This window comes from Puma concolor, chromosome B1 (genome assembly GCF_028749965.1).
Source record: "Puma concolor isolate L17-30 chromosome B1, mPumCon1.1.hap2, whole genome shotgun sequence".
Classification (NCBI taxonomy): domain Eukaryota; kingdom Metazoa; phylum Chordata; class Mammalia; order Carnivora; family Felidae; genus Puma; species Puma concolor.
In genome coordinates this window covers 133,538,245-133,561,693 of record NC_141670.1, presented here as the reverse complement: position 1 = coordinate 133,561,693, position 23,449 = coordinate 133,538,245, and the positions used below count along the sequence as shown (strand labels likewise).

Genomic DNA, 23,449 nt, shown 5'->3' with positions numbered 1-23,449 from the left:
CTAATGATAAATTAACAAAATGATTCATAAAAATCTTATGCTACTGGGTCGCCTGGCTGGCTCAGTTGGTAGAGCATACAACTCTTGATTACCCGGTTTCGAGCTGTAGCCCCATGTTGGGTGTAGAGATTACCAAAAAAAAAAAATAAAAAAAAAAAATAAATAAAATAAATAAATAAATAAATATCTCATGCTACTAAGCACTGAAGAGATAGCTTTGCAAAGTGATTTCCTAAGATAATGAAAGAGGCAAAAAAGAAACAGAAAATGTTATCATCCAGCACCCATAGAGGAGATGGCAAGATATAAAGCATTTTCTATCTAGTAAAATAAACATATATTCATATATAAAAACATATGGGGGCAGGAAAAGCAGATGGAAAATTATTTTAAGAAAAGTTCAAGAGAGATAAATCAGGAAAAAAATACAGTTAAAAGCCAAAAGTCTTAAATTCCAGATATAATTATGTGTTTAACGGTTATTGAACCCCTTCCAAATGGAAAATGTACTAAATTTGACTAAATTCCCAAAAAAGCAAATTTCCCATAACCACACACACACACACACACTCACTGCTTTCATACAGAATAAGATAAAAAAATTGATTAATTCATTTGTTCATTCTCAAGTATTTATCAATGGATCACTATGTGTCTGACATTGGGAAAATATTACCAAAAATCAAACCAAAACAAAACACACAAAAAATAAGGAAGGAATGAAATGACATGATCCCAGAAAGAGTTCTCTAATATAATAATGGACACTCAAGACATCAAAAAAAAGCTTTTAGTAAACAGAGCAAATACACTCAAAAGAATTGATCATCAAGCTTCAGTATCAAACCATACAGAAAGCATATTTATAATACATGCCTATTGGGGGAAAAGCTGTCCATACAAATAATACAAAATCTACCATACAAATAATAGATACAAAGAAGAAAGGGAGGAATAATGAGATCAATGAAATGGAAAATGAAGATACAACAGAGAATCAACAAAACTAAAATCTGGTTCTTTGCAAAGACTAATAAAGTCTCTGGCAAGCCTAATCAAAAGCAAACAAGAAAAAAGTTCCCAAAAGATAATATTAGAAATGAAAAAAAAGTTTAAAGATTTAATAAAGATTTAAAAAGAAGAGGAAACACTGAAATATTTGATGCTGATAAATTTAGTTAAAATAGTTTATATTCTAGAAAATGTAACATCAAAACTAATTCAGAAAAGATAGAGGGGCACCTGGCTGAGTTGGTTAATCGCCCAATTTTAGCTCAGGTCATGGTCTCAGGGCTAGTGAGTTGGAGCCACATATGGGGCTCTCTGCTGTCAGTGTAGAGCTGGCTTTGCATCCTCTGTCTCCCTCTCTCTCTGCCCCTCCCCCACTAGCATGCGCATGCTCTCTTTCTCTCAAAAATAAGCATAAAAAATAAGAAAAGAGAAAACATGAATAGGACTATAAGCATTAAAGATATTGAATCAGTAGTTAAAAATCAACTCACCAAAACAAATTTTAAAAACAAACAAAATAAAAAACAAATAAACCAATAAATAAACCTCACCGGGCCCAGACAGTTTTATATGTACAAGATTGAAGGAATTTGATCATCGTGATCTTAAACTATCTCGGAGATTAGAAAAGACTCTCCTTATCTCATTTTGTTAGGACAGTATAACTTTTACACCAAAAGCAGGTAAAGTGAAACATTTAATTTTTTTTTTTTTTTTTTTTTTTTTTTTAGTGTTTATTTATTCTTGAGAGAAAGAGAGAGCACAAGCGGGGCAAGGGGCAGAGAGAGAGGGAGACACAGAATCCAAAGCAGGCTCCAGGCTCTCAGCTGTCAGCACAGAGCCTGACCCAGGGCTTGAACTCATAAACCATGAGATCATGATCTGAGCCGAAGTCGGATGCTTAACTGACTGAACCACCCAGGCACCTCATGTAAAACATTTATAAACATAGATGCAAAAATACTAAACAAAATATCAGCTATTCAAAACTTGCAAGGTATTTAAAAATATGTATCAAGATCAGCTTCAGAACTACTATGCTCCAGTGATGCATTAGTTTAAGCTTAGATAAATTATCAGTATAACTTCCCACAAGAAAATAGTGATAAAAACCATGTAATTATCTTCACAGACACAAAAGGAAACATTTGCTAAAATTTAACTTTCACACAAGATAAATATTCGAAACAAATCATAAATACAAGGGAACCTCCTTAAGGTTATAGGGTTATACCTACAGCAAATAGGTATACCTATTTGTAAGGTTATGCCTACAGCAAATATTGTAAACCTAATAAGTGTATGTGTGAAGAAAAACATATATGGAAACATACTAACACTAAGTACTATCATATGGAACAAAAGCAATGAAATAATGAGTTCATTTTGAAGTCTTTACTGAAGGAAAGCTATGTGTCTGGCATTGTGAAAAAATTACAAAAAAAAAAAAAAAAAGTAAGAAAACGAAATATGCCGTGATGATACCAAAAAGTCAAATGTAGAAACTGTCCATAAAATCAGGAAGGAACTCAAAAAGGTATGCTATCACCATTTCTATTTAGCCTTTACAGTATATAAAAAAAAGATTAAATGATGAAAGGCATGAAAAAAAGTCAACAGAACTCATCATTTTCAGATGATATGACTGTCTACAAAGGAAATCAAACAGAAGTGATCAACAAAATATTAGAACTAATGAGAATTTGGGAAGGCCTCTAGATGTAAAAGTCAACAATAAAAATTAGTTTTAACACTAATTATCAGCAACAAAGTTGGAAGACATCATGCATCATGAATATTTCATTTATAGTATCTACAAAATGTGGGCTACCTAGGACAGTTAAGAAGAAAATTATATTTCTTAAATCAAAAGACATTAAAGAGGTCATGAGCAAATAGAGAGTTCTATGATGGTCATGAATGGAATACCAATTTTCATGAAATGAATCTATCAATTCAGTTTAAATTCTAACTAAAGTGTCTCATGAAATTTGACAATATTCAATTGCAAAAGCAATGGACCAAGAATGGCCAAAATAATTTTCAAGAAGGGAAGAAAAACTGAAGAAACTGGTTTTACCAGATATCACTAATTAGGACATTGCAATAATAACATGAGATAAACAAATAGATAAAGCAACCAATAACAAAGCCCAAAACATACAAAACATGTGACATATAATAGAAAGGACATTTCAAACAGTGGGGAAAAGATGAACTATTGAACAGACATGCTACATTGATTGATTTTTATATATAAAATTAGATTCCTACTTTATGCTTACAAAGAATTCAACTTCAGATGGATTAAGACTAACATATATGCAAAGCAAAATTTAAAATTTTTTGAAAACTACAAAGTTGGTTTTCTTAATGACCTCAAGGTATGTGAGGATTTCTCAAACAAGATATAAAGAACACAAAAACTAAAAACTAATAAATTTGACTACATTGAAATAAAAAGCTCTTATACATTAAAAGGCACTACATTCAATATAAAAAGAAAACTAAAAAATTGGGAAAAAGTATTTGAGACATATATAACTGAACTAACAAATTCATAGAGATTATTAAGAAAAAAGCAAACAGGGGCACCTGGGTGGCTCAGTTGGTTAAGTATCTGACTTTCACTCAGGTAATGATCTCACGGTTTGTAGGTTTGAGCCCTGCGTGGTGCTCTGTGCTGACCGCTCAGAGCCTGGAGCCTGCTTCAGATTCTGTGTCTCCCCCCTCTCTCTGCACCTCTCCCGCTCACACTCTGTTTTTCTCTCTCTCAAAAATAAATAAGCATTAAAAAAAAAATAAAGCAAACAACCCAATAATAAAATTGGCAATGACAGGAAAAAGTAGTACTCAGATTAATTATCAGAGATATGTCCAAGCTTAATAAGCACATGAAAAGCTGCCCATATAAATTCATCAGGATAGACTACATTATAGTGAAGGTACAAATTAACCCAGAAGTCTCAGTGGCTTAACAAAACAGGTTTACTTCTCAGTAATGACACAAATCCAGTGTGGTTTCACAGGGGGCCTCTGCTCCAAAAAAAGCCACTAAGGGACCCATGCTCCACTGTCTAGTTGCTACACTGTAAGAAAGGGCTAGAGAGTCATGCACAATTTTTCAATTCTCTGCCCTTAAAGCCACACTTGTCACTTCTGCTCACAGCCTACTGGCCAGAAGCAGCTGGCTGGCCCCAGCTAACTGCAACCAGGCTGGGAAACATTGGGGAAACGCATGGGTATTCAGTGAATAATAAATGTCTCTGCAACAACTAGAAATTAGAAAAATCCAAATTAAGGCAATAGCAAGACGCATCTCACACTCATTAGACTGGGGAAACAACAACTCTGATATTACCAAGGACTGGTGAGGATGTAAAAAATGGAAACAATCATCTGCAGCTGTTGAGGATATAAATTGGTACAACATCTTAAGAAAATATTTGTAAATTTGGGACAAATTATAGATGTACATACTTATGACTCTACTTCCCACATGTGCACAAAAGATGTTGTGAAAATAATTTACTCAAAAATGTTTTAATAGCAAAATAGTGGAAATAATGTAAATATTGGAGATAACCTAAATATTGGAAAAAACCCAGAATGATACCTAAATAAACTGTCATATATTCTTACCCAAAGTGAGTACTGATAGAGCATACTGAACAGAAAAAAAAAAGAACTGTATTAAGTAGTTAATATAGTATCTGGCACTTGATCAACATTAGCTCTAATTACCACCACCACCACCACTACTTTTATTAAAAGCAGCAGCATGCAAACTAGCCTTAAACATGGAAATGCATAGTATAAATAATATCAACTGGAAAAAGTAGAATGCTAATTAGAATGTACACATTAATTAAAGCAATATAAAATGTATGCATGTCCATTAATATTTCTAAGATACTCTAGAAGCTTGGTAAAATTTAATGCTTATTAAATTACTCTATTAATTTGTTTACTGAAAATTAAATTATACTGCCACTAAATTTATCAAAACCCTCCATTTTTAAAATTTCTAGTTTACTAATAGGCATAGGAATTTTTAAAAACATTTAAGAAAACAGGGTTGTGACAACTATTGTCATCATTGAAGAAAATCTCCTTCATAAATAATTCATGGTCCTTGAAACCATTAACATTTGAAAGAAAAATAATTTAACAGTTGCTTCTATTACAAAAATAGAAGCAGTGTATTTGATAACTGCATTAGCTTTATTACACATTTTATAGTTAATATGACTTTGTATACTAAAGGAAACCTCTATAAAAGCATTAAGAGAATCCAATAACTAACTAAAACTATTATGTGCTTATAATTTAAATTTCATCAGCACAGTTTTATCTGGTGAGAAAAGGAAGGAAATACATTATCTTTTATTTTATACCTTTATCCTAGCATTGAGTGGATCTGGTATTCATTCTTATACCATGACCTGACCTTGAATTTTTTGCTGAAGCCAAGAACACAGCAATGATAGTGGGAAGTCCAGAGCATAACCCAAAGGAAAGGAGAAGAAAAATAATTTTCTACACTCAATTCACTGGATGGTATTCAGGGTTTATACTGTGGCCAATGAATATAAGTGTGAGGCTTATTTGGAGACCGAGTACCTGTGTTTGGTAGAAAAAGACCATCTTCTCTAATCCTATTAGGTGACAAGGAGTTTTCTCTATGTTCAATACCTCTTTATAGATCTATTTGATATTCTCTTCTTTATCATCTATTCTGATTATTTGTTTACATATGTACTCTACACAGTATTGGGCATGAAATGGTTATATGAATATGTCCTTGAGTTACCAGGGCTGGTGATTGTTGCTCATTCAGGAAGTGTCATGGCACTGTATAATGGAGATACTTTTTTTTCAGCTTGGACTCAAATCAAGAAGTGGCTTTCCTACCTAAGGAAGAGAAATATAATCCTTCCTATTGCCTAGGAACAGAGACAGCAACTGTCAGAGGGAACACAGATGGGGACAGATGGCTTAGACTAGAGAGACATCTCCAGAGTCGATGGACATATGCCATTTCTGGATTACCATGTTATATCTCTAGCCATATAGGGAGCAGAAATACTTAGCTGTCCAAGGCAAATACAGCTGTAACTGGAGATATCTGAGAAATACAGCTATGGAGGCCAAATGGAGTAACATTAATACCAAGGATACACATCATTCTCTTAGCTCACTATGTCACTCTAGAAAGGACACACCAACCATATTTTGAAGGTGTTCTCAGCTTTAGCTTTCAAATATCAACTGGAGGAAAAAAGATCTTAAGATAAAATCCTGGTGAAAGAGTTAGCTTCTTGTAATCTCTTATAGCTCACATGCTCTGCCTCATTTCTGGGATTTGAAATTACAAGGATTTTAATCACCCATAAACTAAGCAGAGCTTAGTTTGCTCATGTAAACATAAACTTGCTCATGAAAGGCCACAGAGAAGCTTAAGTTAAAAACCAAGGCTTAACTAATGAAGTAATTTCTCTATTGAATTAGTTTATTCATGAACTGTACAGCAAGACTGGTAGGAGATAATAAATGTCCATTAATTACCGACTTTGTATACAGCTGAAACATTCCAAATAGGATTACTTTCATAAGAATGATACAATCCCTTCAACTTTTATGACAAGTTTTGAGATGATCTTTAAGCAAAATTTAAAAGAATTCTTATCTCTGATTTTTAGCTGCAAGTTACTGTAAAAATAATGGTGGCTTTATTTTTAAAGGCGATGAGGTGATTCATTTAGGGTCTTTTCACATAAAGGTAGTTATACCAATATAGGAGTTAATAAACAAATGGTACCTAATGATTTTCCTCAAATCATGCATTTTTTCAAGGCATTTGTTTATGAGTTTATTTTTTACACTGAATTTTTATTAATTCACAATAAATAAAATTTCTGATACATTGGAATTAATTATACATAAATTTGTAGACACAGATATTTCAGTGAAAAAAAAACAAACCCAAAAATAGTTGGTAGCTGAAAAGGAAAGCATGCTGGATAGTTTCGATAATTTTCCAGAAAAAAATCAAGGCAGAATAGGTTTTATTAAAAAAAAAGGTGTTTTTATTTCTTTTAAAAATAAACCACAGACTTACTGTAATTAAGACATTAAGCAATGACTCAATACTTAATTTGCCTTTAAAAATAAAGCCACCATTATTTTTATGGTAACTTGCAGTTAAAAATCAGAGATAAGAATTCTTTTAAATTTTGCTTACAGTGAACTCAAAGTTTGGTGAACATTTTTTTTTCTCAGAACTAGGAAAAATAGTAGCTCTATAAATCTCCTGGTGGCCAGTTATGAATATTCTATATACCTAATAGGAGAAGTTCTACTTAAAAGATTAAAGATTAGGAAAGATACTCTAAAATTAATGCAATCACTTTTCTGGTTGGACAAATAATCAAATAACTTTCCATGACATATTTTGGGTTAAAGGGGTTTTTCTTTTCACTGGCAAAACATGTGAATTTTGGACTTTTCTTACAATAAGGAAAACAAAATTTTACACATTAGACTATTCTGTCATAGGTATGACAGTTCTTACTTCTTCCTGGTTAAAATTTACTTAATTGATCGTGTGTTGTTTTTATAATTACGAAAAGTCAATAAAGTGACTTCCATTTAAAAAAAAGAGAAATTACAGCTAAACATTTCACTTTACCCCTCAAACAACCAAGGAAAGATTACTACATTTGACTATTTCCTATGATTTAGGCTTAAAACAATCCTGATTTAATATAAGTAAAACCATGTACTAAAATATATCACTCTTAAATAATAGGAGTATCTTAAAAATTGGGGGATGAATATCACCTTGGATTAAAGCACTAAATGAAAAGTGCTTTTTACGCAACCAGGACCAAAAATACAAATAAAGAAAAAGGCTGAAGGAAATGCAAGACACAGAGCATGGAATCATGAAGACATGAATAACCCTGCTAAATGTTTCACATGGTAGCCCAAAGGAGCAGACACAACTTACCCTGGTTTTTAGAGATGGTTTTTGCATGTCTAAGTCTTTTGTCAGAAGGGTGGGTAAGGGGTTCTTACAACTGGCCTCCTATAAAAAAGTATAAAAGAAGTATTAGGAACCAAAGAACATTACCCTAACTGGAAATTACAAGGTTGTAAAAAGCAATTTTGATGGGAGACAAGGCATTTTTGGCTTGAGCTGCTTATAGCAGAAGCCACAGAGACTGTCTTGAGGAACCAAAACATTTCCTTTCTTATTGTTCATCTACAACAGTGAAGCAAGTAAGATAAGATGGTGATGGAGTAGGTATGGGACACACAGAACACATATTCAGAGATGACCATTTAAAAAGTCTCATCTATGCTATCATGTAATTTACACATCCACACTCAGCTCCTCTCTTCTTTGGAGAAACAGGGGGTTAATTCTCCAAGATATCAACCACCAAACTTAGGGTTGCCAACTTTCCCTACAACATTTTACAAATGCGTTCTTATTCTGTAAATAAGAATCTTAAATGAATTCCTTCAATTAGTTTAGCAAACCACTATTGAACAGGGATAGTTTCACACCAACATCCTGAGGAAAAATATCTGAGTATTTGTTTCCAAAATTACTAAGCTTCTAAGTCCTCGGTTCACACCAAAATAGTACTTGCAAAACTAGCAGAAATTACAAGGAGGCAGCTCACATAGAATTGGATTTACTATTTATTTCTATGTGACAAACAACAACAGTAATAATCTCATTAAAAAATAAAAAAGGGCCTCACTTCTCAGTAGCCACTAATTTGGACACATTTTTCATAAATGATTTCATTTCCAAATTAAGGTAGAAAAAATATACAAGGTCATAGACAACAATAAAACTAAGGAGAAAATAAGTTCAATTTCTTTCACTTGCACTATAACATCAACCTCTGTATCCCATTCCTTCCCTCATCATGCTCACCATCCACCACTCCATTATTTAAATTATAGGTTCTTCTCTCCAGTTTACTTAAGGATCAGTTAATTATAGCCTTTTAAACAATGTTTTAGTCTACATACTTTATAATACTACTAAAATTTGCTGGAATTTTATTCATTTCTAAAGGGAACAGTACATTATTAAGATAAAATGTCTCTAATGAAAATACTACTACTACTTACTACTAATGAATACTTATTGAATCTTAGGATTTGGAAGGCACTGTGCTAATGTCTTTGCATTAATGCCATTTTTGCCCCCAGTAGCCCTATTAGGATTATGTACTATTATCATTACTCCCCCTTTAAGGGTAACGTAAAATCTTACAGAAGTTAAGTACTTGCCCAATATCACATGGGACTCAAAGATGGCTCTATAACTTTATGAACTCTTTATTACCTCCAATATCCAATATACTTGACATCTTAAACCACTAGGTTGTACAACCATAACATTGTAAAGCCAACGAGTTTTTAAAAATTAGCTATTCTGCCTGCTCATCTTATTTTACAGATGGGGGATTTGAGGACATCTGAGATGATGTGCCCAAGATCACACAGAGAGTGGCAGAGCTGAGACCCATGCTTGGACCACAGTTGTATGTGGCACCTGTTCCAGCTTTGTGCTAGGGAGCAATATTACCAGACTCAGAGGAGATCAAGAGCCTCCTCTAAGCTGGGGGTAGCTGTGGTCCTGCCAACACTCTCAGCTGCCTGTGGCCTCACGTACAGCCCGATGGAAGGGCCCAAGGATACATTTCTGAACTCTCCAAACAAGCACGCATTCTAGTCCTACCCTTTCCCACAAGTCACAACACCTGCTGGCAGTAAGCTGCTTACTGGAAATAGTGAATGAACCCATTCCCACTTCTGACTCACTGTGAGAGGGATAGACTATATCCAGCATGACATTTAGGAGATCCAAGTGATTAACTGCATAGTCTATTGCGTAATTTGACTACACTTGGATAATATAATTATGCTTAATCTTTATACCCCTTTTAAAACTACTTGTATATAAATGCTAGAATGTCATGCAAGAAAAAAAGGCTGACTCTTAAGGGAAGCTAATAGGAATAGCTGACCTTTGTTTATGACTGTCTGAATGTTTACAAATGCCTACAATTCTTTCTTCCTTATGCACAGGCTAAAAGTGATAGTGTTTCTTTATTCCTCTTATCTCCCCCACCCTGTCCCTGTGAATTAATGAGTACAAGGCTGATGGTCAGCTTTTCCCTATAAACTCTGAAAATATTTTCTGTAAACTTTTACCTGAAAATGCCGCTTAATGAATTATGTTTATTTTTTTGTTTTAGGACTTTAAATTCAAACAACAGAGACAAAGTAAAATTTAGTACTCAGAGAACTGAACTGGCAGTCAAGAGATCTGGTTTCTCATCCTGGTTTCCTAACCAACCGGCTATAGGAACTCAGGCAAGCATTTTAACCTTTTGGACATCCCTTGGTTCGAAGATTTATAAAACAATTGGATTAGGTGAATTCTGAGAAACTTTTCTAGTTTATCAAGATACTATGATTCTTTCAAGAAGAAGCAATATTTATTGACAAAAAGGTAACCCACCACCTGTCTGGAGTTGCATTCCCAATGTCCCATGAGATTGCTGCTGAAGCGCTGGTCCCCCCTCCCCCCCCATGTAGGGGGCAGTGAGCCAGGGGGCTGCAGAGCCACAGAGGGAACACCTCCCACAGGGCTAATGTTGGATTTCTGGAGAAAAATTAATGAATTCCACTAGTAGCTTAAATAAGTAACTGGAAAGAACTCCATGTATTCTTTTTTTGTTTGTTTTTCCTGTGTATTCTTTTAAGACAGATATATTATGGAGTGAAGTGAGAAATATTTTTAAGATAAAACTTTTTTACAGTTATGCCTTTAAAAAAGCCATTTACACTGGCAGGCATATACCTAAGAGAATTAAAAACAAACGTCCACACAAAAACTTGTAGACCAACACTCATAGCCAGAATTATTTATAAAAACCAAAAAGTGGAAACAACCCAAATCACATGATAAATGGATAAAGAAAATATGGTATATCCACACAATGGAATATCATTCAGCTATAAAGAGGACTGAAGTATGGATACTGGCTAGACACAGATTAACCTTGAAAACATCATGCTAAGAAGCCAAGCATAAAAGGACACATATTGTGTGATTACATATATTTTAAACATCTGGAATAGGCAAATAGTGACAGAGTGTAGATTATGGTTGATGGGGGCTAGAAGGAGGGAAGTGATTCCTAATGGGACCAGTCTATATGAGTTTCTTTTTAGGGTGTTAAAAATGTTCTAGGGGTGCCTGAGTGGCTCAGTCAGTTGAGTGTCCAACTTCGGCTCAGGTCATGATCTCACAGTTCATGAGTTCGAGCCCCACGTCGGGCTCTGTGCTGACAGCTTGGAGCCTGGAGCCTGCTTTGGATTCTGTGTCTCCCTCTCTCTCCCTGCCCCTCCCCTGCTCATGCTCTCTGTCTCTCAAAAATAAATAAATATTAAAAAAATGTTCTAGAATTAGGTAATGGTTGCCCAACACTGTGAACATCCTAAAAACCAATAAATTGTATATTTTAATTTACATCCAAGTTAGTTAGCATATAGTGCAACAATGATTTCAGGAGTAGATTCCTTAATGCCCCTTACCCATTTAGCCCATCTCCCCCCTCCCACAAGCCCTCCAGCAACCCTCTGTTTGTTCTCCACATTTAAGAGTGTCTTATGTTTTGCTCCCCTCCCTGTTATTATTTTTGCTTCCCTTCCCCTATGTTCATGTTTTGTATCTTAAAGTCTTATGATATTTGTCTTTCTCTAATTTCGCTTAGCATAATACCCTCTACTTCCATCCATGTAGTTGCAAATGGCAAGATTTCATTCTTTTTGATGGCCAAGAAATACTCCATTTTATGTATATACCACATCTTCTTTATCCATTCATCCATCGATGGACATTTGGGCTCTTTCCATACTTGGGTTATTGTCAATAGTGCTGCTATAAACATTGGGGTGCATGTGTCCCTTGGAAACAGCACACCTGTATCCATTGGATAAACACCTAGTAGTGCAATTGCTTGGTGGTAGGGTAGTTCTATTTTTAATTTTTTGAGGAACCTCCACACTGTTTTCCAGAGTGGCTGCACCAGTTTGCATTCCCACCGGCAGTGCCAAAGAGATCCTCTTTCTCTGCATCCTCGCCAACATCTGTTGTTACCTGAGTTGTTAATGTAACAAATTGTATATTTTAAATGGGTCAGTCTTACAGCATGAGTAATACCTAAATTTTTTGAAAAGTCATTTAAAGCAAGTCCCCACACACCCAGGGCGAAGGGAAGAGACCTTGGGTTTGTTTGAAATCCTCCCTTAGAACTTCTTGAAAAGGTTTGAAGGGGGAATGATTTGTGTTTTTAAGTATTAAAGTATATGTGGGCATAAAAATTCACTCTAAAATTTTAACTGAACCATATCATGTGTGGCATTCTAATGCTAGTCACCAGAGAAGGAGAAGGTAATGATAAACAAATTAGACATGATTACAGGGTATATTTATATTTAAACATTTCATCTGCTGAAATGAGACTTAACTGATTGCTCACTCTAATGACATTTGTGCAATAACCAACTGCTTAAACCAGCTGTGTCACTTTGGTATCCTGAAAACACCATTTAAAAATATAATAGGGATGGAAAAATATTTCATCACAGTTTTGTTGGCCTTACTATTGGACATTAAAAAAAAAAACAGAAAAAGCACTCACTGTTCCCTCAGCCTAGCACACTACTCACACAGTAATTCACAGGTTTGTTTCCTCATTTCATTCAGATCTTTGTTCAATTTCAGTAGAGAGGATTCCCTTGCTGGAACACCTTATCTAAATTGACACTGCTCTCCCCTCCCACTTAATGCTCGCTCTCTCCCCACTCTCTTTCATCTACTTTATTGATTGATTCATTAATTTTTAAGAGAGAGAACGCAAAATTGTGAACAAGGGAGGGGCAGAGGGAGAAAGAACGCCCCATCTCACGACTCCAAGATCAGGATCTGAGCTGAAATCAAGAGCTGGACATTGAACTGACTGAGCCACCCAGGCGGCCCCTCTCTACTCTCTTCATAGCCATTAGCAAAATCTGAATTTAATACTTTAAAACTGGTGGTTGCCAGAGGAGAGGGGGTATGTGGTTGGGCAAAATAGGGGAAGAGGCATGGCAGCTACAGGCTTCCAGTTATGGAAAGAGTAAATCTTGGGAATAAAAGGCTCAGCATAAGGAATATAGTCAATGATACTGTCCTAGTGTTGTATCGGGACACATGGTAGTTAAACTTGTAGTAAGCATAGCATAGTGCATAAACTTGTTGAATCTCTATGCCGTACACCTGAAACTAATGTAATGTTGTGTGTCAACTAAGAAAATTAAAAAAAAAAAAAATACAAGTTCTAATTCTTTGTCCATCTCACCCTATTCTGTGAAAGGGCTGGCTAGTCTTGCTAGTGAATAGATCCACAGGGCCCAGAATAGAAGCTCAATTGTTGAAGTGAAGGGTAAACCAGATGAATGAGTAATACCCCTTTTCTAACCTTTCACAATCCCCTGGGCATTCTTCCTGTTTTCAATTCCCTCCATCAGCTTACATTTCAGGACTCTTCATTCCTTTGCTAATACACTTAGTTTTCTCCATCCTGTTTTCAATCGCTGCATTCATCTGGAAAAAGCACAACCTTGGATGAATCCAGCTCTATGCCTTCTCTGTGCTGGAAATTGAGCAAATGAAAGTGGTTGGGGAAAAAGTATAGAATTGGTTGATGCTTTCATGTTAATTTTATTGCCATAAATGTTGAGTGATCTCTAATGCACAGCAATTCTGCTATAATTCTTTAGCAACTTGATTTCCCATCCTGCAACATGACATTGCATGTCTTCTCTTTTCTCAAACTCCTTTCATTTCATTCTTGCTTCATGGCTCATTGGAAAAACAGAAGCATTGGGGCAGATGCTACTTGCTGCCCCACCATCAAATTTACAAACCTGTCTGCAAACATTCCATCCTTTCTGTCTTCCTCCAGTTACAATGAAAGATAAGATGCTGATCCTATCAGCGATTCCCTCCACCCACCCTGGGGTCTTGTCTCCTCTTATTTTCTCAAGGATTTCACTCCATCAATTATCCCCTCATTCCCTCTACTAGGTCATTCCCATTAATCACAAGCATGTTCTGGAATTTTATCTTTTTGGTTTTTAAAACACTTCCTTAATCTCATTTCTCCCACTGTTATGGTCCATTTTTTGGCTTTCTTTTATAGCAAACTCCTTTGAAACAGCGGGTCTTCATTCCTATCTCTACTTCTTCATTTTCAAAGCCCCCAAAACTGTTTTGTTGTTTTTTGTCATCACAAGGGGTGAAATAGTCACAGCTTAGTCTCCATCTTACTGGGGTTTTTAGCAACATCTGATTCAGGAAACTCCTTATTCTTGAACTACTCTTCTCCATTAGCTGCCAGGACATCACCAGTAGAAAAAAGAATAAATTCCTCCCACTGACCAACTCCACATAGTCTCCTTCTTTTCCTGCTGCTTCTCCTCTAAACAATTAAGTTACATATTTATTGCTTATTGCTTTATTTTCTGGATCATTAACTATGTAGAAGTCCTATGGAAGCGAATAATTGGTTTCCTTTACTCACTACTGTAACTACAATGCCATAGAAAGGTGCCTAGAATAGTAGGAGCTCAACAAATACATGTTGGATATGGGGCACCTGGGTGGCTCAGTGTTCAAATCTCAATCTCAGCTCAGGTCTTAATCTCAGGGTCATGAGTTCAAGCCTCACACTGGGCTCCCTGCTGGGCATGAAACCTACTTAAAAAAAATGCGTGTTGAATAAATGAATGAAGTTGGGGTGACTCAAGAGTTGATTAAAAAAATCTTCCTTTCCTAAATGATACAATGATCTCAACCACTTTTATGGCTTTTATTATTTTTTAATGTTTATTTTTGAGAGTGAGAGAGAGAGGGAGGGAGGGAGGGAGAGAGAGGGAGCGTGAGTCAGGGAGGGGCAGAGAAAGACCAAGACACAGAATCTTAAGCAGGCTTCAGGCTCCAAGCTGTCAGCACAGAGCTCAACGCAGGCCGGAACCCTCCAGCCATGAGATCATGACCTGAGTCGAAGTTGGACACTTAACCAACTGAGTCACGCAGGCGCCCCTTTCATGGCTTTTAAATCAACCAATACACTAAGGACTCCCAAATTCCATTTGTCTTTGATGTTTCTTCTAAGTTAACATTACTTTTAATTAACTGCTCCCTTGGCAACTCTACATGGCTGCTAATAAGCTTCTAAACTTAGTACATCCAAACCTGAGTGTATACTTTATCAGCAAAAAAGCATCTGTCAGTCCTTGAGTCTTCCCCAGATCAGCAGATGGCACCCACTTGCTCAAACTAATGTCTTAATCTACTTTATTTCTTCCCTTTCCTATATCTACCACATCAAACTCACCATCAAGTGCAGTCAGTGCTACCTCCAAAATAAACTGGGATTTGTTCCCTTCTATGTACACAGCTACCCCCAAGTCATAACTACCATTGTTCACCTAAATTATTTCAGTCATCCTGTCTTCTACAAGGTTTGTATATGTAAATGGGATGATGTCACTCCTCTGTCAAGGTCTTATCATTATTCCTGGACTTTCTTTGCCATAACCTACACAGGCCTGCATGATCCAACTTTTCCCTATTTCTCTAACCTCATTTCCTATCATCTGCCCTCTCCCTGACTATGCTTCAGCCACCTTGGCCTTCTCTTCTCTTCTTCATATACTCCAGATCCCTTCCTACCTTCAAGTATTCACCCTTTATGTTTTCTATTTCTGGAATGCCTTTCCACCATTTTTTTTAAAGCATGGCTGCGGCATTCTTATGCTTCAGCCTCTGTATCAGCCCCTGTCAACCACCAATCTACTCTCAGCTTCCAGGAGTTCAACTTTTTAAGATTTCCACATATATATGAGGTCATACAGTATCTACCTTTTTATGACTAGCTTATTTCATGTAGCATAATGTGCTCTGGGTTCATCCATGTTACCACAAATGTGAGGATTTCATTCTTTTTTAATGACTGAAGAATGTTCCATTGTAGATACATGCAACATATTTTATTTATCCATTCATCTATCAATGGACTTTTAAATTATTTCCACACCTTGGCTATTGTAAATAACACTACAATGAACATTGGAGTGCAGATATCCCTTTGAGACACTAATTTCATTTCCCTGGATATGTACCCAGAAGTGGGATTGCTGGGTCATATGGTAGTTCTATTTTTATTTTTTGAAGAACCTGCACATTGTTTTCCAAAATGGCTAAACGAATTTACATTTCCATCAATGTAGTACAAGGGTTCCCTTTTTTTCACATTCTCACCTATACTTTTTATCTTATCTTTTTGGTAATAGCCATTCTAACAGATGTGAAATAATATCTTGCCGTGGTTTTGCATTTCCTCGATGATTACTGATGTTGAGCAGCTTTTCATGTATCTATTAGCTATTTGTAGGTTTTCTTTGGAAAAATGTCTATTTGGGTCCTTTGTTTTTTTTTTTTTGTTTTTTTTTTTGCTATTGAGTTCCATGAGTTTTGTTTTTGTATTAACCTCTTATTGAGTATATGGTTTGCAAATATTCCCTCCCACTTTGTAGGCTGCCTGTTCATTTTGTTGATGGTTACCTTTGTTGTGCAGAATACTACAAAGCTTGTGTTTTAGTTTGATGTAGTCTCACTCATTTTTGCTTTTGTTATCTGTGCTTTTGGTGTCAGATTAAAAAAAAATCATTGCCAAGTCCAATGTCAAGAAGATTTTCCCTTATGTCTTCTTCAACAAGTTTTATAGTTTCAGGTCTTATGTTTAAGCCCTTAATCCATTTTGAGTTATTTTTTTTTTATGTATGATGTAAGATAAAGGTCCAATTTCATTCTTAGGCATGTAGATATCCAGTTTTCCTAGCATCATTTATTGAGGAGACTATCCTTTCTCCATCAGGTGTTCTTGGTACCGTTGGGGAAGATCAGTTGACTGTAGAGGCATGGATTTCTATTTAGACTCTGGATTTTGTTCCATGGTCTATATGTTTACTCTTATGTCAGTATCATACAGTTTGATTACTATAGTGTGATGTTACTAGCTTTGCTCTTCTCATTCAAGATTGCTTTGGTCATTTGGGGATTTTCATGGTTCTGTATAAAATTTAGGACTATTTTTTTTCCTTCTATTTCTGTAAATATCATTAGGATTTTGACAGGGACTGTAATGAATCTGTGGATCACTTTGGGCAGTACAGACATTTTAACAATATTAATTTTTCTAATCCATGAACGTGGAATGTGTTTGCATTTATTTATGTTGTCTTTATTTAAAAAAAATTTTTTTCATGTTTATTTATTTATTTTTGAGAGAGAGAGAGAGAGAGAGAGAGAGCGTGAGCAGGGGAGGGGCAGAGAGAGAGGGAGACACAGAATCCGAAGCAGGTTCCAGGCTCTGAGCTGTCCGCACAGGGCCTGACGCGGGGTTTGAACTCATGAACAGTGACATCATGACCTGAGCCGAAGTTGGATGCTTAACTGACAGAGCCACCCAGGCGCCCCTATTTATGTTGTCTTTAATTTACTTCATCATTGTTTCACAATTCTTAGTGTATGAGCCTTTCACCCCTTTGGTTAAATTTATTCCTCAGTATTTTATTGTTTTTGTTGCTAACGTGAATGGGATGTTTTCCTGATTTCCTTTTCAGATACCTTGTTGTTTGTGTACAGAAACATGACTTTTTTATGTTGATTTTGTTTCTTGCAACTTTCCTGAATTCATTTATTAGTTCTAACAGGTTTTGAGGGGCATGGTTTTTCAGGCTTTCTATATGTAAGACCATGCCATATGCAAACAGAGACCATTTCACTTCTTTTCAGATTTGATTCAATCTATCTATCTATCTATCCATCTATCTATCTATCTGGTTTAATTGTTCTGGCTAGGACTTCTGGTACTATGTTGAATTGAAGTGGGAAGAATGTCCATTCTTGCACCTGATTTTGGAGAGAAATCTTTAAGTATTTCCCCATTATGACACAACCTATGGGTTTGTCAGATATGGCCTTCATTATGTTGAAATAAGTTTCCTCTATACCTATTTTTAAAAGGGATTTCATTATGAGTGTTTTAAGTGTTTATTTCTGTTTTAAGTTTCTTAAGTGTTTAATCACGTTTTTTCTTTAATTTTGTTAATGTGATACATCGCATTGATTTGTTTACATTGAAATATTCCCGTATTCCAGGAATAAATCTCACTTGTTCATGTTGAATGATCCTTTGATGTGCTGTTGAATTTGGTTTGCTAGTATTCTGCTGAGGACTTTTGCAACTATGTTCCTCATTGATACTGAGCTGTAGTTTTCTTGCAGTGATGTTGTCTGGTGTAGTAGCAGGGTAATGCTGGCCTCATCACATGAGTTTGAAAGCATACCCTCTTCTGCTTATTGAAGAGTTTAAGAAGGATTAGTTTTTTGTTTTGTTTTTTTTCTGCATCTACTTTGACAATGAAGACTATTCTCAGCAATCAAACTACCAACATTTCAGAAAGTGCTGACATCACTCTGAAGCATCACTCTGAAGCATTGTTTTTGTGAAGATCCCCAGAGGAACCATGCAGGTGGACTTCAACCACATCAGTGTAGGACTCAGTCTTTTTGAAAAGAAAAAGGGGTTCCAGTTTGACAAATGGTGGGAAAATAGAAAGGAACTAGCCACTATTTGTACTACCTGTAGCAATGTACAGAACATGATCAGGGTGGTACACTGGACTTCAATTCTAATATGAGGTCTGTGTATGCTCACTTTCCTATAAATGTCATTATTCAGGACAATGGTTCTCTTGCTGAATTCCAAAGTTTTATGGTCAAAAAATACATTCACAGGGCTTGGATGAGGCCTGCCATGGCTTGTTTAGTATCTGAAGCCCAGAATGATGAGTTAATTCCTAAAGGAAACAACACTGAACTTGTATCAAATTTTTTCAGTAAGCCACAACAGCTAAAAACAAGGATATCATAAAATTTTTGGATGGGATCTGTTTCTGAAAAAGGAACAGTTCAGCAAGCTGACCAGATCTAAGCTGTCCAGCTATAGAAACAGCAAGATGTCAGATGATACCTCTGACTTATTTGTGATGTTTTAAAGATGCAATAAAAGTTGTGTATTTTTAAAAAAAAGAAGGCAGATTAGTATTAATTCTTCTTTGAAAGAAATCTGGTATTGAGGGTTTCGTTGTTGTTGGAAGTTATTTGATTACTGATCCAATCTCCATTTTTGTTTGTTCAGGTTTTCTATTTCTTAATTCAGTTTTGATAGGTTTCATGTTCCTAGGAATTTATTCATTTCTTCTAGGGTATCCAATTTGTTCGCATATAGTTGGTCATAGTAGTCCCTTAGGATCCTTTTCATTTTTGAGGTAGCTATTGTAATGTCTCCTCTTTCCTTCTAATTTTGAGTCTTCTTTCTTCTTTCTTAGTAAGTCTAGTTAAGGGCTTATTAATTGTTTAAATCTCTTCACACAAAACTCAGTTTTTTAAAAAAAATATTTTAACGTTCATTTATTTTTGAGAGACAGAGATACAGCACGTGTTGGGGAGGGGCAGAGAGAGAAAGGGAGACACAAATCCAAAGCAGGCTCCAGGCTCTGAGCTGTCAGCACAGAGCCTGATGTGGGGCTTGAACCCACGACTGCAAGATCATGACCTGAGCCAAAGTTGGACGCTTAACCGACTGAGCCACCCAGGTGTCCCACAAAACTTAGTTTTATTGATTTTTCTATCATTTTCTGTTATTTCTGCTCTAATCTTTATTATTTCTTTTCTTCTGCTAATTTTAGGTTTACTGTGTTCTTTTCCCAGTTCCTTGAGTTATAAAGTTAGGATGTTTGAGAAATTTGTTTTTTATGTCAGCATTTATCACAATAAACTTCCCTCCTAGCATCTTAAATGTTCCTCCTTCCTTTTTGTAGCATCATATAAGTTTTGGTGTGTTGTGTTTTTGTTTTAAATTGTCTTAAGATGCTTTTTAAATTCCCTTCTGATATCCTTTGTGATCCAGTGTTGTTTAATTGTGTACTGTTTTGTTTTCAACTATTTGTGAATACTCCAATTTTCCTACTGTTATTGATTTCTAATTTCATCCAACTGAAGTTGAAAAAGATACCCAGGATAATTTCAATCTTCTTAAATTTGTTAACTTTTGTATTGTCATCTAAGATGTGATCTACCCAGGAGAATGTTCTGTGTGCACTTGAGAAGAATGTATATTCTTCTGTTGTTGGGTAGAAACTCCTGAACATGTCTGTACGGTCTATTTGGTCTATAGCATTCTTCAAGTCAACTGTTCATTAATTCTTGTCTAGTATTCTGTTATTGAACGTGGGGTTGAAGTCTTCCCAGTATTATTGTATTGCTGTCAATTTCTCTCCAGATCTGTAAGTATTTGCTTGATGTATTTAGGTCCTCAAATGTTGGGTACACTTATATTTATAATTGTTAAATCTTCCCACCGAACTGACCATTTTATCATTATGATATGACCTTCTTTGCCATAGAGATTTTTTGACTTAAAGTTTATTTTTTTCCTGATATAAATACAGCCACCTGGTTTCTTTTGGATACCATTTTCAGGGAATACTTTTTTTCCAGTCTTACATTTCCAACCTCTGTGTGCCCTTAAATCTAAAGTGAGACTTGGGGCACCTGGGTGGCTCAGTTGGTTGAGCATCTGACTCCTGACTTCAGCTCAGGTCATGATCTCTCACCGTTCATGAGTTCAATCCCAGCATTGGGCTCTGTGCTGACAGTGCAGAGCCTGCTTGGGATTCTCTCTCTCCTTTCTCTCCCCCTCCTTCACTCGTTCACATGCATGCTCGCTCTCTAAAAATAAATAAACTTAAAAAAAATAAAGTGAGACTCTTGAAAAAAGTGAGACTCTATGAAAAGGATATTGCTGGATATTGGTTTATTTTTTTTTCAAGTTTTTATTTGAATTCCAGTTAGTTAACATATAGTGCAATATTAGTTTCAGGTATAGAATTTAGTGATTCATCACTTACATACAATATCCAGTGCTCATCACAACAAGTGCCCTCCTTAATGCCCATCATCCATTCAGCCCATCCCCTCACCCACCTCCCCTTCAGCAACCCTGTTTGTTCTCTATAGTTAAGAGTCTGTTTATGATCTGCCTCTCCTTTTTCCCCCACTATGTTCATGTTTTGTTGCATAAATTCCACACGAGTGAAATTGTATGGTATTTGTCGTTTACTGACTTATTTCACCTAGCATAATACTCTCTAGTTCCATCCATGTCATTGCAAATGACAAGATTTCATTCTTTTTTATGGCTGAATAATATTCCATTGCATATATATACACCACATCTTCTTTATTGACTGATAAATGGATGTTGGTTTTTAAAAATCCATTCAGCCACGCTATTCCTTCTGGAGAGTTTAACCCATTTATATTTAAAGTAATTATTGATAGGTGAGGACTTATTGTGATTTTGCTCATTGTTTTGTTTTGCATTTGTTTTGTTCTGTTTTTCCACTCTTTCATTTGTTATTTAATTTTTTTGAAATGGTTTGCTTTGGTTCTTCTCTCATCTTCTGTGTAACTATTATAGGGTTAAATTTTTTCATTGTGGTTATCTTGAGGTTGCCTAAAATATTTTTGCAGCTATAATAATCTATTTTATATTGATAACCATTTAACTTTAGTCACATAATTCCACACTTTTACCATCCTGACATACTTCGCTTTCTTGTGGTCAGAATTTGCTTCTTTTTAAATTGTGTGTCCATTAATAAATTTTTATTTTTTAATTTTTAGGATTAAAAGTAATTTACACATCACTATTATAATGTAACATTATTCTGCATTTGTCTATATTTTTACTTTTAGGGGCACCTGGGTGGCTCAGTCAGTTAAGCATCGACTTCAGCTCAAGTCATGATCTTACGGTTTATGAGTTCGAGCCCTGTGTCGGGCTCTGTGCTGACAGCTGGGAGCCTGGAGCCTGCTTCAGATTCTGTTTCTCTCTCTCTCTCTCTCTCTCCCTCCCCTGCTCGTGCTCTCTCTCCTTCTCTCTCTCTCAAAAATAAACATTAAAAAATGTTTCATATTTTTACTTTTACAGTGAGATTTATGCTTCTGCCTGTTGTGCACCATACTTTTATTTCAGTTTGAAGATCTCTTTTTAGCATTTCTTTCAATGTAGGTCTGGTGGTGACAAACTTCCTCAGTTTTCGTTTATCTGGCTCAGTTTTTGTTTTGTTCCCTTGGTCTGTTATTTATTCTTAAGGGATAATTTTTCCAGCTATAGTATTTTTTTGATTTTTGTTTTTTTTCTTTTAGTGCTTTGAATATGTCAGTCTACCCTTTCCTTGCCTGTAAGGTTTATTCTGAGAAATCCACTAGTAACCTTATATGGGGGTGGAGGGCTATATGTGATGAGTCATTTTTCTCTACTTTCAAATTCTTTGTCCTTTATTTTTGACAGTTTGATTACAATGTGTCTCAGTATAGGTTTCTTTGGGTTGATCCCATTTGAAGTCCTTTGAACTTCATAAATCTGAATGCCCATTTCTCTCAAATTTGGAAACTTTCCAGCCTTTTTTTTAACAATAGGCTTTCTACCTCCTTTTTTTTTTCACTCTTCTCTGGGACTTCTGTAATAACATATTGATTTACTTAATGTCTCATAAATCCTGTAGGCTCTCTTCATTCTTTTTTCATTCTTTTTAATCTTGTGACTGGCTAATTTCAGATGACCTATATTTGACTGTGCTGATTCTTTCTTCTGCTGGACTGAGTCTGCTGCTGAAGCTCCCTACTGCATTTTTTTCATTTCACTCATTGTATTCTTTTGCTCCAGAATTTGAGTAGTAATTTTTATGATTTCTCTTTGTTGAACTTAATTTGTTCATGTATTGTTTTCTCGATTTCATTGAGTTATTTATCTGCATTCTCTTGTAGTTTGCTGAGCTTCTTTAAAACAATTATTTTGAATTGTCAGGCATTTCACAGATCTCCATTTCTTTGGGGGTCAGCTCCTGGGAATTTTCTGTGCTCCTTTGCTGCTGTCATGTTTCCTTGATTTTCCATGTTATTTATTATCATATGTTGGTGTCTGCACTCAGCTGTTGTAAGCAACAGCAGAGACTATAGGGGTCCTCAAGACTGTGGTTGTTCATACTGACAGTGAGGGCTGCTGGGGTCCTTTTGTTCTTTTTTACATCCACAGAGGGAAATCAAAGCCAAGAGGATCCTTGTTGGTAAAAAATGTGCTTTGGCCTGTAGAATAATCTGATGCAGGTAAAATGCTTTTGTCTACACTTATCTATGTGGCCATTCTTGGTTTTTGAGCTC

At 35.7% G+C, this 23,449-nt stretch overlaps 1 protein-coding gene across 9 annotated transcripts in view; it reads right to left on the bottom strand.

Annotated features, from left to right (window-relative positions):
* Positions 1 to 23,449, bottom strand: part of FAM13A (family with sequence similarity 13 member A) — a 348,053-nt gene that overhangs the window by 193,238 nt on the left and 131,366 nt on the right. For 7 of the 9 annotated variants that reach the window (XM_086704590.1, XM_086704594.1, XM_086704588.1 and 4 more), the window contains one exon: positions 8,024 to 8,101. The exons of 1 other annotated variant lie outside the window; for it this stretch is intronic. In XM_086704590.1, the coding sequence (XP_086560716.1) occupies positions 8,024 to 8,101 (78 nt within the window). Of the gene's footprint in view, positions 1 to 8,023; positions 8,102 to 13,571; positions 13,590 to 23,449 lie in introns of those variants that run through there. One more of the 9 variants, XM_086704595.1, reaches the window with a different exon arrangement.